This window comes from Coturnix japonica, chromosome 37 (assembly GCF_054131305.1).
Source record: "Coturnix japonica strain WE chromosome 37, WE-NBRP24, whole genome shotgun sequence".
Classification (NCBI taxonomy): domain Eukaryota; kingdom Metazoa; phylum Chordata; class Aves; order Galliformes; family Phasianidae; genus Coturnix; species Coturnix japonica.
Genome location: NC_140699.1, coordinates 2,307,823 through 2,323,006, shown reverse-complemented (window position 1 = coordinate 2,323,006; position 15,184 = coordinate 2,307,823). Strand labels below are relative to the sequence as shown.

Below are 15,184 nucleotides of genomic sequence, written 5' to 3'. Positions count from 1 at the left end.
ATAAGCAGATGGGAATATACTAATGTAGCAGAGAAGGATGCATTACATGGATCTCTTGAGATCAATTTTAACAATTTCTCTGTGGTTCTTAGAGCTTTGATTAAATTGTCCCTAAAAAAACTATTTTTAGAGGGGGGCAATATGATTTCATTCATCAAAAATTGGAAGCCAAAGCAAACACCAAATATAAGCATGTCGTGCTCAGTCATATACAGGTGTCAGGAATTACACTCTAGAAAAGCAGTGCTGATTTACATATTTCTTATTCAAAACTGAAATGCCATTTACACAGAACAATGTGCAGTATTAATATGACTCCTGATAAGGTGTTCGTTTCTGTCCTTGTCAACAGGAGTACTTCTTGCACTGAATACCTACAAACCAATCTCATTTTTTACCAAATCCTCAATATTGTAAATAAGGTTTAGATACTGAAACTCAGAGGCCACTGCTAATTCTCAGTAGTAAAGAATATGACATCATGAAACAAGTTAACTGCACTTAACTTCAGCCACCTGAGAGTTAGGGTTGATCTTGGTTCCCACAATAAAACATTCAAGCTTCAGTTTCCCAATGAGACTGAGAGATTTGAATCTGTGCTGTACTGAGTGGTGACCTTCAGTGGAAGGCAGTGGGTGACTCACCTCACCCTACAGCAGATGGTGGCAGCTCACTCCTCAGACTATACTGACTACAACTGACCATAATCCAGTTGCCCACAGTCAGGCATCTTGGGCAATTCCACATGCTCTGTGCATCCAAGATGTCTTCACGAGGCTGGAAAATCTACACGTCACTCTCAGGAGAGCCTTTTATAACACAGCAGCTGGACGCCAGCAGGGATCTGTAGAGAACTTCAGGTATAACTGGAAACCAAGTGTGACTCATGGGCCATTCTGTGATGAGAAACATCTCTCTCACCTGTGACATGAATCTTGAAGGTGAGTTTCTGGCCAGCAGCCTCGCAGCTGTACTCCCCTGCATCTTTCTTCTCCACCTGGCTCACCACCAGCCGACGCTGTTTGCCCTCTGACTCCACCCTGAACTTCTTGCTCAAGCTGATCAGTTTCCCCTCCTTGTACCACTTCACTTCAGTCTTCTCCTGGGCCACCTCGCAGCTCAGCGTGGCGTTTTGAGTCAGTACAGCCTTCACCTCCTTTTGTACCTTCTGCTTGTTGATAAAGGCATCCTCTGCTTCTGGAACTGGAAAACATTGAGTAAAATAGACATTAGATATTAACAGCTTGTGACTAGAAGACATTAAAAGTTGCTTCTATGTTGTATTGGGCCATTTCCCGGAGCAACACTGCTTCACTGTGTTTATCACACATTATAATGCATCCTCAGCACAGTCCATATGGTCATCCCATCCCTCTGGGTAGTCTTTACTATCAGCTGGGACTCCTAATTTTCAGATTTCTTCGAATGAAGACAATGACAGATCTTCATCTGTCTGTCTTTTTGATATTGCTCCACTCTACACTGGAGATCAGCCAAATACAGCTCAATTATTAAGTGAAGACCTCAAAATCAGGAAACCATAGAAATTTAAAAGCAGAAAACCATCTTTTGACTCTACTCTATGGCAATGATATAGCCATTAATATGGTGAATACTTGGCCTACATTAGATTTTGTAGCTCAGTTTTATGCATAAAGCATGGTTTTGTACTCACAGCAACCCTTGATTCTTCAGAGAACTGGCTGAGGTCATCTCCTCTTAATACCTAACACATATAGAAGAAAGTGTTTAAAGCCCACCTTACCATTTGTGTCAACAAATGGAGTTAGCATCAGAAAGATATCAAGTGTAATTAGTTAGGTATACACATATCAGTTAAGGCATACACATATCAGTTAAGGTGATTCAGTTAATCACCTTGCTAAGTGGGATCGATTGATATGTTGAATCTTTTATGGATTACTTTAATGACTGTTTTATCTGATTCTCCTTTTACCAACAACTGGTTGCTGAGAGCTTTCATGCTAGTTCGTATTTGAGGCGTGGGAGAACAGATAAACCCTAAATAAATGGGCTTCCACTTCTATTCCATGGTTTTCCCTACAAAAGGCTGTAGAAGTGCAGAATATTTCTGACGCACTTACATCATGGACTTCTCTAGTGCTAGCCAGCTTCTAACAGCAGAGCAATTTTGAATAAGCTTCCTATGCTAGTTTGGGTCCCAGGAAGGATCCCAGGCTCCTGATGTTGATACCAAGACAGAGGCTCCAAGCATGAATGCAGGACTAGCAGGTGTGAGGGGGATTGACATTGCCTTTTATTTGCAGTGGAGACATGGAAGACCACTCATTCAGATCATTCATGCAAGCATATTCAGGCATACCCAGCTCAGGTGACCGGGAAGGCTCCTGCTCCCCAGCAGTCATGGCAAACCCTTCCAGGACCTGTCCCCTATCTCCTTCCTCCCCGCTGTCACTCTGTGAAGCCTTCTGCTGCCATCCCTTTCCCTTCCTTCATGACTTTCTCCTCTGCATGCTGTCTGAATTCTGAGTGGCAGCAGCTGCCCAGGAGGGTAAGTTCAGCTCAAGTTCCTGTGCTGCTGACCGTTGCAGTACGTGCAATCCCAGGATTCACACCACAGCTCTACCACCAGCACTGCAGTCCACTGAAGGCGAGGGAGCAGGGCAGCAAGCCAATGCAAGAATGCAGTTGATACACTCTACATTTGATCTCCCTGCTTGTATTGACTGCAGAAGCATCATTCTCTCCGCCCATCTTCAACAGCCCCTGTTCTGACTGATGATTTTCAGGGAAGGTTCAAGTTGGATGTTAAGAAAAACTTCTTCTGAAGAGGAATGGTGATGTGGTGGCACAGCTTTGCAGGGAGCTGGTGGGGTCACCATCCCTGGAAGTGTTCAATAACCATGGAGATGTGGCACTGAGGGACGTGGGCAGTGTGCATGGTGGGATGGGTTGAGGCTGGATGTGGGGATCTTTGTGGTCTTTTCCAACTGCAATGATTTGATGAAGATCAGAAGGCTTGCTTATTAGCAAGACAACAAACATGGCCTAGACCAACCAGGTGATGCAAAACTTCTCACAAATGCAATGGAGCTTTGGCCCACTTCAAGTAAGGATTTCAGCATGCACCACAAATACTGAGATAATGAGATGGCAGAATCAGCCCTTTTTACTCTAGTTTTCTATAGGTTTCCAAGGTGTGCAGCACTTGTTTCTTTTAAGCAAGAAGGTCTAATCTGCATCCCATAATGCTCAACACTCAGCACCTAACATTCAACATGTCCTTAAAATGGGATTGTTCTGTGCTACCAGTGGAACCGTGGGGTAGAGGAACCCTGAAAAGCTTTCTGAGTGCAATGGTAAGAGGAGAAATTAAGACTCAGGAAGCCATTGCACTTTGGGAGAAGCTAGTAAGATGAGGATTTCTGTAGTGAAAGAGCCAACCACTCCAAGAGTACTCATAATCCCTCCTGACTTTCACACCACATCATTTTGCAGTGAGGGCTGGACTTGCACGTCATGTTACAGTGGTACACATGAGAAATACAGCAACGGTAGCTAGGCAAGCACTCTCCACGTATGGCAGAGGAGGAGGTATTACATTACCCTGTGCAGCCATGAGCTCATCCGGCCTGAAAGAGAACAGAAAACCTTTGGTTTCTGAGGCAAACAGCTAATAATAGCCCTCAGCTAGCAAAATTCAAGTGTAAAAGCACTACATTGCTGTGTTTTCTCCCTACACCTCTGCAATAAGACGTGGGCTGGCTTTGGCTGCTGAGGATTAACTTGGTTGATTCCAGCTGTTGCCATAGTCTTTCTGTCATTGTTCATATTTCATTTTCTCTGACAGATACCTCCCAAATCTACCCTGTCTGTAATCCACTATTTGCTGAAACTGCCAGTTTCCTGAGCCAAAAGCATGAGCGACACAACTCACGGAACAGATCCAAAGGCCCCAGAATCACATCCACGTGGTGTGGGAATAGTAAGAGCTGATGGTTTAGAGTCTACACCACAGGCAGCAGCAAAACTGTCTACTACAGGAGCAGAGATATATTGCACACCAGGGACTGAAGGAGCAGAATGCCCCAAGATGGAGAGAGCAAAGACTGCAACCTTTACAAGGGAACAGAACGCAAGCTATGCCCTGCAAGGACACCAGGTCTGTGTGAGCAGAAAGGCAGTAGACTCCCAGTACAGTTGCTCCTCCACATAGCTGACCAAATGCCAAACCTTGACCAGGATTAAGCTCCAATGTGTTCACTGCCATAGGAAAGAAGAGGAGAAAACAGATTCCCTGTCCTGATCAGCTCAGAATACAAGACAAGAACTGTAAAGTTAACAGAGAACAAGCTGACTTACGAGCAAAAACCAGCAGAGTGCAGCTACAAATAAAACAGAAGACAAACCCTCGTCATCAGCCAGCTCACTAATGGTCACTCAGAATGCAGCTGATGTGCTCAAGGCTATCTGGAGTCTAAGTTAAAATTTACCGGATCTTGTGCAAAATATACTGACACCAGAGCAATCTCTACTGCAGCTGGAGTGAGAGATCTGCCTCCGTGCTAAACTCTTAGACTAATGAGAAACGTACAATTAGAAAGGTATCAATGGATTCATGACTGGTCATTACATTTACAGAACATGGAACGAATGGTTGTCAACGTGGGATTCAACAAACCAAAGGCAAGTGCAATGCCTCTGACTAAAAGTTCTTAGGACACCGACAACCAAACCTTCTCAGTGCAGCCACAGTAGAGAACTGTAACTACTACTGTTGAAATATCAACTGGTAGAGCAGTGTTGCACATTGTACAAATCACAGTTGGACATCCATGGACAGCTGATGATAAAGTAGTTGTAGGGGAAGAGCTGGATGAAACACTGTTAAAAACAAATAATCATTTTAGCTGCACGTTTGTAAGCATTTCTTTTTATCCTCCCCAAAACAGTTTCATGGCAGAATCAAGACACATTCACACAGACGTTTCCACAGCCAGACTATGGAATAATCAAAGAATATCAACCAAAATGTGTTTCCTACCAGTTACATGAATCTTGAAGGTGAGTTTCTGGCCAGCAGCCTCGCAGCTGTACTCCCCTGCATCTTTCTTCTCCACCTGGCTCACCACCAGCCGACGCTGTTTGCCCTCTGACTGCACCTTGAACGTCTTGCTCCAGGTGATCAGTTTCCCCTCCTTGTACCACTTCACCTCCGTCTTCTCCTGGGCCACCTCGCAGCTCAGCGTGGCATTTTGAGTCAGTACAGCCTTCACCTCTTTTTGTACCTTGTCCTTGTTTGTAAACACGTCTTCTTTCTCTGCAGGGACATCACAACAGTCACACCGTTTTGCTGTAGTCTGCTGCAGAGCTTACTCCAGTTCCCCGTTTTCACTATACTTGCCCTTCACAGGGAGCATTGTGATACCTCATTAAGACAGGAAAATACTTTCCCCTCTATTTTGCCTTGGGAAATGATAAGCATATCATTTCATATCATATCATATCACATCATATCACAAAGCTAAACATTTCGCAGTCTGATAGCAGATTTGGACATGAGATTTAGAACACCTGCATGCACTGCTGAACCTCCTCCCTTATCTTTTTTTCTTCTCATGTCTCTCTACATTTCCAGTAAATCAGAAGGGAACGGCCCTCTAGAACAGGTTGCCCAAGGAGACTGTGGATGCTCCATCCCTGCAGGCATTCAAGGCCAGGCTGGATGTGGTTCTGGGCAGCCTGGGCAGCTGGTTGGCAACCCTGCACATAGGAAGAAGGGGGTTGGAACTGGATGAGCACTGTGGGGCTTTGCAACCCAGGCCATTTATGAGTCTGATTATTTGCATTTTCCACCTCATTGTGTCATTCAAATTTTGTAACCAGATCTCTTCAAACACCTCCCATTTTCTCACTCCTTGCATGCCTGGTGTGCTCTTGCACTGTAACCCTGCAGACACCAGCTGACTACAAGAGCTGCACAAGTTACCCTCCTTGCCTATGGTTTGTTGCAGTAATTCATTCCTGGATGGAAAAGCACATGTAGAAAAGTGTTGCTATGACACTAGATGACAAAGAAAGTCCTATAGCCAAAATGTTTTGCACCAGAGAGGCTGTCAGTTGATCCTCCAAATGCAAGACACACAAAACAAAGCGTTCCTTTATCTCTGGGATTCCAAGCATTTTCTCACCTCTGACTTTCACCTGGAATGTTGCTTTGTCATCTTTTGTTTCACAGCTGTAGCTCCCTTGGTCTTTCAGGGTCACATTTTTGACCATGAGCTTGCGGTGCGTCCCCTGGGAGATGATGGTTGTCCTCTGGTCCTGCTTCACCTCTGTTTGATCTTTCTTCCATACGACAGCTCCGCTTGCAGCTGACACCTCACACACCAGCTCCAGGTCTTCATAAGGACTGACTGATATTTCTGGAGTCGTTTTGGGCTTGTTGACAAAATTAATGGCTTCATCTGAAGAAAAAAAGAGAAAGTGGTTTACATCCTGACTCAGGCTTATTCAGCACAGCATGAAGATACAGTTAGAACTGATTGTAATGTCTCTGCTCATTACATTTGGGTGATCGAGTTTCACCTTTGGAGGTACTCACATACAAACGTGTGCTTGATTCTCCTGTGTAAAGGAAAGAGTAAGTTCTATGCAGACAGTTCTTATTTCTTTTAATCAATTCTGTATTCTGCACATGTTCTTCTGAAGCTAGAATGAAGGCAGCTAAGTAACATGTTTGCAATACATGAACAAACCTATTTAACACCTTGTCTCTAAGCTAACAAGCAGCGTTTGATGAGCACATCAGTATTTCATGCCCTTCATTCCATCCAGACAGAACCTGCCTGAGGAGCAAGTTGATGGCTGTCAGCTACAGGCAGACCTAGCTTAGTATTGCATTTCTTAGAGCAACAACTGTTGCATTCAGTCACTGAATATGAATCCTTGGGACCTGATGAGGTGCATCCATAGGTGCTGAGGGAGCTGCTGGAGGTCGTTGCTGAGCTGCTCTCAGTAATCTGTCAGAGGTCTTGGAGAACTGGGGAGGTGCCTGAAGACTGGAGGACGGCCAGTGTCACTCCTGTCTTCAAAATGGCAAGAAGGAAGACCCGGGTAATAATAGGCCAGTCAGCCTCACCTCTGTCCCAGGGAAGGTGATGGAACAGCTTGTGCTGGATGCCATCTCCAGACAACTGGGAGAAAAGGAGGCTATCAGGAGTACTCAGCATGGGTTCACCAAGGGGAGGTTGTGCTCGACCAACCTGTAGGCCTTTTATGAAGATGTCACTAGCTGGGTGGACAGGGGGAGAGCGGTAGATGTAGTCTACCTTTATTTCTGTAAGGCTTTTGATGCTGTCCCCCTTGACATCCTTATAACAAAGCTGAGGAAGTATGGGATAGATGAGTGGACGGTGAAGTGGGTCGAGAATTGGCTGACTGGCCGAGTGCAGAGGGTTGTCGTTGGTGGTGCGGAATCTGGCTGGAGGCCTGTAACTAGCGGCGTCCCCCAGGGGTCTGTGCTGGGTCCGGTCTTGTTCAACATCTTCATCAGCGACCTTGATGAGGGGATAGTGACCACCCTCAGCAAGTTTGCTGATGCCACGAAGTTGGGAGGATTGGCTGACACGCCTGAAGGCTGTGCTGCCATTCAGAGAGACCTGGACAGGCTGGAAAGCTGAGCAGTAAGAAACCAGATGAGGTTTAACAAAAGCAAGTGTAGAGTCTTGCACCTAGGGAGAAATAATTGCATGCACCAGTACAGGCTGGGGGAAGAGCTGCTGGAGAGGAGCTCTGCTGAGTGGGACCTGGGCGTCCTGGTGGACGACAGATTGACCATGAGCCAGCAGTGTGCCCTTGTGGCCAAGAAGGCCAATGGCATCCTGGGGTGTATTAAAAAGAGCATGGCCAGCGGGTCGAGGGAGGTGATCCTCCTTCTCTACTCTGCCCCGGTGGGGCCTCCTCTGGAGTACTGTGTCCAGTTCTGGGCTCCCCAGTACAAAAAAGACAGGGATCTCTTGGAAAGAGTCCAGCGGAGGGCCACTAAGATGGTGGAGGGCCTGGAGCATTTCCCCTATGAGGAGAGATTTAGCAAACTGGGTCTGTTTAGCCTTGAGAAAGGAAGGCTGAGAGGGGATTTGATCCAGGTTTATAAATACCTGAGGTGTGGGTGCCATAGTGGCGTGGCTGGTCTCTTTTCAGTAATGTGTAGGGACAGGACTAGGGGTAATGGGATGAAACTTCAGCATTGGAAGTTCTGCACGAAGATGCGGAAGAACTTCTTTACGGTGAGGGTGACGTAGCACTGGAACAGGCTGCCCAGGGAGGTGGTGGAGTCTCCTTCTGTGGAGATATTCAAGATCCGACTGGACGCCGAGCTGTGCGACGTGGTGTAGGGAGCCTGCTTTCCAGGAGGGTTGGACTCGATGATCTCTAGAGGTCCCTTCCAACCCCTGCAATTCTGTGATTCTGTGAGGCAACCACAGCCTCACTGGGAAGACTGTTCCAGTGTTTCACCACCCTCACAGTAAAGTTCTTCCTGGTATGTATTCTAAATCTACCCTCTTCCAGTTTAAAACCATTTCCCTTCATCCTGTCACTACATGCATTTATAAAAAGTCCCTCCCAAGCTTTCCTATGCACTCCCTTCAGATACTGGGAGGTTGCTATAAGGTCCCCCTGGAGCCTTCTCTTCTCCAGGCTGAAGAGCCCCAGCTCTCTCAGCCTGTCCTTCTAGGGGAGGTGCTCCAGCCCTCTGATCATCTCCATTTCCCTCATCTGGACCTGCTCCAACAGCACAGTGTCCTTGTGTTGGGGTCCCCAGAGCTGGACGCAGTACTCCATGTGGGGTCTTACGGGAGCAGCGCGGAGGGGCAGAGTCGCCTCCTCGACTCGCTGGTCACACTTCTCTTGATGAAACCTGGGATATATTTGGCCTTCCAGGCCGCAAGCGTACACTGCCACCTCGTGCTGAATCATCTGAGACCCCCAAATCCTTCTCCTCGGTGCTGCTCTCAAGCCATTCTCCACCCAACCTTTATTTGTGCTTGAGATTTCCCCAACTCAGGGCACTTGTCCTTGTTGAACTTCATGAAGTTGACATGGGCCACCAAGTTTGTCACGTCTGACTTGCCCATGGTGAAACCATTTTGATTACCACCAGCCACCTTGTCTTTATTTTTCCGTGTGGTGCAGTAGGGCCTTCAGTTGGATCTACCCCGCGATCTTACCAAGCACAGAGGTGAGACTGACTGGCCTGTAGTTCCCTGGATCTTCTTTTTTCCCGATCCGGAATAGGGGGGTTATGTTTCCCCTTTTCTGATCAGTGGGAACTTCACCAGACTGCCATGACCTTTCAAATACGATGCACAGCGGCTTGGCAAGTTCATCCACCAGTTCCCTCAGAACCTGCGGATGGATCCCTTGGACTTGTGCAGCTTCAGATTCTTTCGATGGTCTAGAACCTCATCTTCACTTACAGCACTTACAGATCCACCTTCTCCAAGTTTTACTGTTGCTTTCTGCAGTTTGGGCTCTGGGCCTAGAGCACTTGCCAGTGAGGCCTGAAGCAAAGAAGTCATTGAGCACCTCAGCTCTCTCTGTATTCCTCATGACCAGGCCTCTAGTTGCCTTCCAGAGAGGGCCAACATCCTCGCTTAACTTCTTTTTAATCACTGATATACCTGTTCCCCTTTCTGTCCCCAGCTAGATTTAGTTCTGCCTGGGTTTTAGCTTTCCTAACCTGATCTTTGAGGTTCCCATACTACTTGGAAGAGGAAGTTATCATCAGCACATTCCAGAAACCTCTTTGATTTCTGGTGCAATGCTGTGTTGTCCCTCCCACAGATATCAGGGTGGTTGAAGTCCCCTGTGAGGACCTCATCCTCCATGTCCTTCTTGTAGTGAGGAGCCCAAAACTGAACACAGTACTTGAGATGCGGCCTCACCAGAGCTGAGTACAGAGGGATGATCACCTCTCTGCTCCTGCTGGCCACACTGTTTCTTATACAGGCCAGGATGCCCTTGGCCTTCTTGGCCACCTGGGCACACTGTGGGCTCATGTTGAGCAGAGCATCGACCAACAGCCCCAGGTCCCTTTCCTCTTCACAGTCATCCAGCCATTCTGTCCCAAGCCTGTAACACTGCATGTACCCCCAGCAGAGAACAACTACATCCCCCAGAGGATTGCTTGCTGCTCTGTCACCCTTTATGTTCAGTGCAAAAGATAAAAGCCATCCATATATCACTTGATCTCCCCTTTCCTTTTTGATCCCAGCAGCACGAGAACTCCCTGGGTTGTCTCACCTCGGCTTTAGAATAAGGACTTCAGTTTTCGGACACACTTTGTAATGTTATTTTTTTAATTTTTTTTATTGGTTTTAATTCTAATTCTGATACTAATTATGATATATTGTACTGTAGTGTGTTATCTTGCATTCTGGTATCATCTTTGGTCAATTAATTAAACAAATTAAAACGAATTAAACAAATTAAAATTAATTAAGCCAATTAAAACTAATTTGTTGCCACTGTTTTGGTTTTTGGCCAATCTCTCTACTTGTTTTCCCCTTTTTTTCCTTTTCCCTTCACTGGGGCCTGGATGCTTCTAGGGACTCTGGAGTTTGTTTTTGGGTCAGAAGCAGTACGAATGCTTCTGGGGAGTTTGGAGTTTGTTGTTGACGCAGAAGTAGTCTGGATGATTCTGGGGACTCTGGAGTTTGCTGTTGGGTCAGAAGCAGTACGAATGCTTCTGGGGAGTTTGGAGTTTGTTGTTGACGCAGAAGTAGTCTGGATGATTCTGGGGAGTTTGGAGCCTTCCCTGCCCAACGCAGGTTTGGGTGACTTCTCAGGCAGCTTCATTGCACGCCCTGTGCTCCATGAGTCTCCCTGAAGGCCACGCTCCATCAAAGCCACATTCCTTCTGCATTGTCCAGACAGAAGATTATAGCATGAAGGAGAGGGGCCAGCTGGTTTATGAAGCATTGTGGGTCTGATTTTCGAACCCGCAATGTAATCCACGGGACCGGGCTGGAACTTGTCCCTGGCCATCTGTAGTCTGTGGATCGATTTCTTCAAATTGGAAATCTCCCGAAGAAGCTCATCCTGGAAGGGAACAGAGGGTTTATGCTTGGTCTTGTCTTAGAGAGTGCTTCCCACCCTAAGTACTGCTGCTTTACGCAGAAGAGGGCAAGCACACTGCTTCAGCCTTGCAATGAGGGCAGAAGAGAACGGCTGCCACAGTGCTCTGCTTGTAAGCAAGCAACTTTCCAGGCTGCCTTCACACCAGCACGCTGTGCTAGCTCAGCTCTGAGCTGAGCTGTCCTTTCCATGCCTCAATGCCTAGACCACCAGCCCGCCCCTCACCTTTTCTGCTTTCCCCATCTCCCTCAGATCCATCAAGTAAAGCCCGTGCCCTCAGTGCCATGCTGCTGACACGTGCCTACCAATACTGGGCTTTGCCTACCTCTTCTCGCCTCTTTGCTTGCTTTTTCTCCAGCTTCAGCCCGGTCAGGTACTGCCTGTACTCGTTGAACTCCTTCAGAGTGCAGACAACCTACAGAAGAGACAATGACAGATGGCTGTAGTGTCAGGCCCCTGCCTGGCAGACTGGAAAGCCCTCCTGAGGAGACCCGTGTTGGTCAGCCCAACAGCCAAACTTACGTCGCCATCCTCGGTGACCAAGCCCCGTTTCTTCAGGTTCCGCAGGTTGTTTTTGCGGTTGTGGAACTCCCGCAGATGCGGGTCATGCAGGCTGTTGTACTCTGTGCACAGATTGCGACTGTACGGATCTCTCAGGTCAAACTGAGGAGAAGGCTGGTGGAGCTGGAAGAGATGTGTTGTAGAGTGTGAATGGGGAAGGAGAGAGCAGCAAAGAGACAGAGACACTTCCAAGCTGCTCACACCCACAGGCTGGCCTCTTAGTCATGTCTGGGTTTTCCTAAGTCCTCCAAGAGGGAGAGCAGAGGGTTGCACCCTCCTCCAGGAACGACCCGGTCTCCACATTTCTGTGCCTGATGGGTGCCTGGCCCCAGCATCCCAACACATGGGATTGGCATCCCAACACAAGGCCTCCTTGGCATGGCGGCAACCCCAGGAAACAAGAGCCCTTTTTGACGCTTCCTTACTCCTCTCACCTTTTCCCCCAGCTTTCTCCTGGCGAAAAGGAGCTTGGTGCCGGGCTGCACAGGGATTTTAACCCCGAGTGGAAGGTCCAACAGCCAGCTACCTCCTGCTCCAACTTCCTGTCCTCTGGGTCGGAGCTAGAAAGACAAAGACACGCTTGGACACTCAGACACTCCATTCCCCTCTCCAGCCCACCTCCGCTCCCTTTGGCAGCTCCCTCCCCACTTCTGTAACCGATGCTGGGATGTGCAGAGAGGTGCGATTCCCTGCAAGCCTTCTCCAGCACCAGCATGAGGAGAAGTGTCCCTCAGCCTCTGGAGAGCATCTACAGCCCCAGAGCAGCCCTGCATACCCCAGGCTACTGCACTCAGCCCTCTCTTGATGTAGCAGCGCTCACCTTTCCGCTCTTCCCCGCTCTGCTCAGAAATTCATCTGGATTTCGGAATCCAGCACTGCAACAGCACTCCATGGCTCCTGGTAGGAACTCTCTGAGAGCTGCAACCCTCCGCTACCACCTCTCGCTCCAGCAGCAGCGAACTGAGGCCACCCCAGCCGGAGTTCCAGCCTGCAGCTTTATGTCACGCTCACCCACTGTTGCATCACAATGACATGCAATGACATGCGGCAAGCCTGCAGCTGCATGGAGGCCCTTCTGGGTGCACTCGTGGTAAGCTGCTCCAGCTGGCCCTGCTTTGAGCCAAAAAGGCTTGCTGAGTCCTGAGGCCTGCTGTAGGCTTCCTTGGTTTCTATCACAGGTGATGCTGCACGTGGAACAAATACCTTCTCGGGTTGTCCCAGAGCTTGTTTTATAAGTAAATGACACTGAAACAATGTGGGAGAGCTGGCCTGTTTTTCTGTCCTAGAATCTTAGAATGGTTTGTGTTGGAAGGGACCCTTAAGATCACCTCGTTCCAACCTGCTATAGACAGGGACACCTCGCTGTAGACCAGGTTGCTCACAACACATCCAGCCTGGCCTTGAGTGCTTCCAGGGAGAGGAGGGATGCTGAGGAGGTGGAAATAGTGAACGCCTTTTTTGCTTCTGTCTTTAGTGAAAGGGCTCTCCCTCCAGAATCCCAGGCCCTGGAGGTTAATGAGAGAGTGTGGGGAATGGGAGATTTCCCTTTAGTCAGGGAAGAGGTGGTCTGTGAGTGCCTAGGAAACATTAAGGTCCATAAATCCTTGGGACCTGATGGGGTGCATCCACAGGTGCTGAGGGAGCTGCTGGAGGTCGTTGCTGAGCTGCTCTCAGTAATCTGTCAGAGGTCTTGGAGAACTGGGGAGGTGCCTGAAGACTGGAGGACGGCCAGTGTCACTCCTGTCTTCAAAATGGCAAGAAGGAAGACCCGGGTAATTATAGGCCGGTCAGCCTCACCTCTGTCCCAGGGAAGGTGATGGAACAGCTTGTGCTGGATGCCATCTCCAGACAACTGGGAGAAAAGGAGGTTATCAGGAGTACTCAGCATGGGTTCACCAAGGGGAGGTCGTGCTCGACCAACCTGTAGGCCTTTTATGAAGATGTCACTAGCTGGGTGGACAGGGGGAGAGCGGTAGATGTAGTCTACCTTGATTTCTGTAAGGCTTTTGATGCTGTCCCCCTTGACATCCTTATAACAAAGCTGAGGAAGTATGGGATAGATGAGTGGACGGTGAAGTGGGTCGAGAATTGGCTGACTGGCCGAGTGCAGAGGGTTGTCGTTGGTGGTGCGGAATCTGGCTGGAGGCCTGTAACTAGCGGCGTCCCCCAGGGGTCTGTGCTGGGTCCGGTCTTGTTCAACATCTTCATCAGCGACCTTGATGAGGGGATAGTGACCACCCTCAGCAAGTTTGCTGATGCCACGAAGTTGGGAGGATTGGCTGACACGCCTGAAGGCTGTGCTGCCATTCAGAGAGACCTGGACAGGCTGGAGAGCTGAGCAGTAAGAAACCAGATGAGGTTTAACAAAAGCAAGTGTAGAGTCTTGCACCTAGGGAGAAATAATTGCATGCACCAGTACAGGCTGGGGGAAGAGCTGCTGGAGAGGGGCTCTGCTGAGTGGGACCTGGGCGTCCTGGTGGACGACAGATTGACCATGAGCCAGCAGTGTGCCCTTGTGGCCAAGAAGGCCAATGGCATCCTGGGGTGTATTAAAAAGAACATGGCCAGCGGGTCGAGGGAGGTGATCCTCCTCCTCTACTCTGCCCCGGTGAGGCCTCCTCTGGAGTGCTGTGTCCAGTTCTGGGCTCCCCAGTACAAAAAAGACAGGGATCTCTTGGAAAGAGTCCAGCGGAGGGCCACTAAGATGGTGAAGGGCCTGGAGCATTTCCCCTATGAGGAGAGATTTAGCGAGCTGGGTCTGTTTAGCCTTGAGAAGGGAAGGCTGAGAGGGGATTTGATCCAGGTTTATAAATACCTGAGGTGTGGGTGCCATAGTGGCGTGGCTGGTCTCTTTTCAGTAATGTGTAGGGACAGGACTAGGGGTAATGGGATGAAACTTCAGCATTGGAAGTTCTGCACGAAGATGCGGAAGAACTTCTTTACGGTGAGGGTGACGTAGCACTTGAACAGGCTGCCCAGGGAGGTGGTGGAGTCTCCTTCTGTGGAGATATTCAAGATCCGACTGGACGCCGAGCTGAATATACCAAGGCCAATTGCTATGCCAGGCACATTTATGGCATCAGTGAACAAATAATGCCTTAAAAATTGTAATAGACAGGAGCCATCTATTCTTTTAAAACTAGGTGACCACAGAAGAACAGTCCCTCTAGAGTCAAGCTGTTAAGAACTAACAGCATCAATCAATATCACATAGATAGATTACTTCCCTGCCCTAAGACCATCTTGTGACCATTTGGTGCTCCTAATTAAGCCCTCTTGATGGCATTTTGTCTGAGCCATGTGACATTTTGTGATAGGAGTTACTGCTAGTGTTCCCTTAACCCTACACCAAAGTAGGAGGTATCCATTCTCAGGGAATCATGCAGGCTTCCTCTGTATTTGATGCTCAGAGACAGCCCCAGAACTTTTTAAATCTTAGCTTAACTCTCATCCAATAATGTTCATCAAACAGTACAACTTGTCCTTTGGGGATGTCCTTTGT

General features: G+C 48.3%; 1 protein-coding gene across 1 annotated transcript; it reads right to left on the bottom strand.

Moving 5' to 3' along the window:
* Nucleotides 1-10,515: 10,515 nt before the first annotated feature.
* LOC146754899 (uncharacterized) lies at nt 10,516-12,838 on the bottom strand. Its single transcript, XM_085526641.1, has 5 exons — nt 12,503-12,838; nt 12,117-12,242; nt 11,644-11,805; nt 11,447-11,536; nt 10,516-11,085 (listed from the first exon to the last, which is right to left on the bottom strand). Exons 1-5 carry the CDS (start codon nt 12,572-12,574, stop codon nt 10,537-10,539), a joined length of 999 nt encoding a protein of 332 aa, XP_085382767.1. The 5' UTR covers nt 12,575-12,838; the 3' UTR covers nt 10,516-10,536.
* Between the last annotated feature and the right edge of the window lie 2,346 nt (nt 12,839-15,184).

Coding starts and splice junctions, on each gene's coding strand:
- LOC146754899 (XM_085526641.1), bottom strand. CDS start 12,574: ATGGAGTGCTGTTGCAGTGCTGGATTCCGAAATCCAGATGAATTTCTG. Junction 11,806..12,116: donor GGAGAAAGCTGGGGGAAAAG/GTGAGAGGAGTA, acceptor CATCTCTTCCAG/CTCCACCAGCCTTCTCCTCA. Junction 11,537..11,643: donor TGGTCACCGAGGATGGCGAC/GTAAGTTTGGCT, acceptor TCTCTTCTGTAG/GTTGTCTGCACTCTGAAGGA.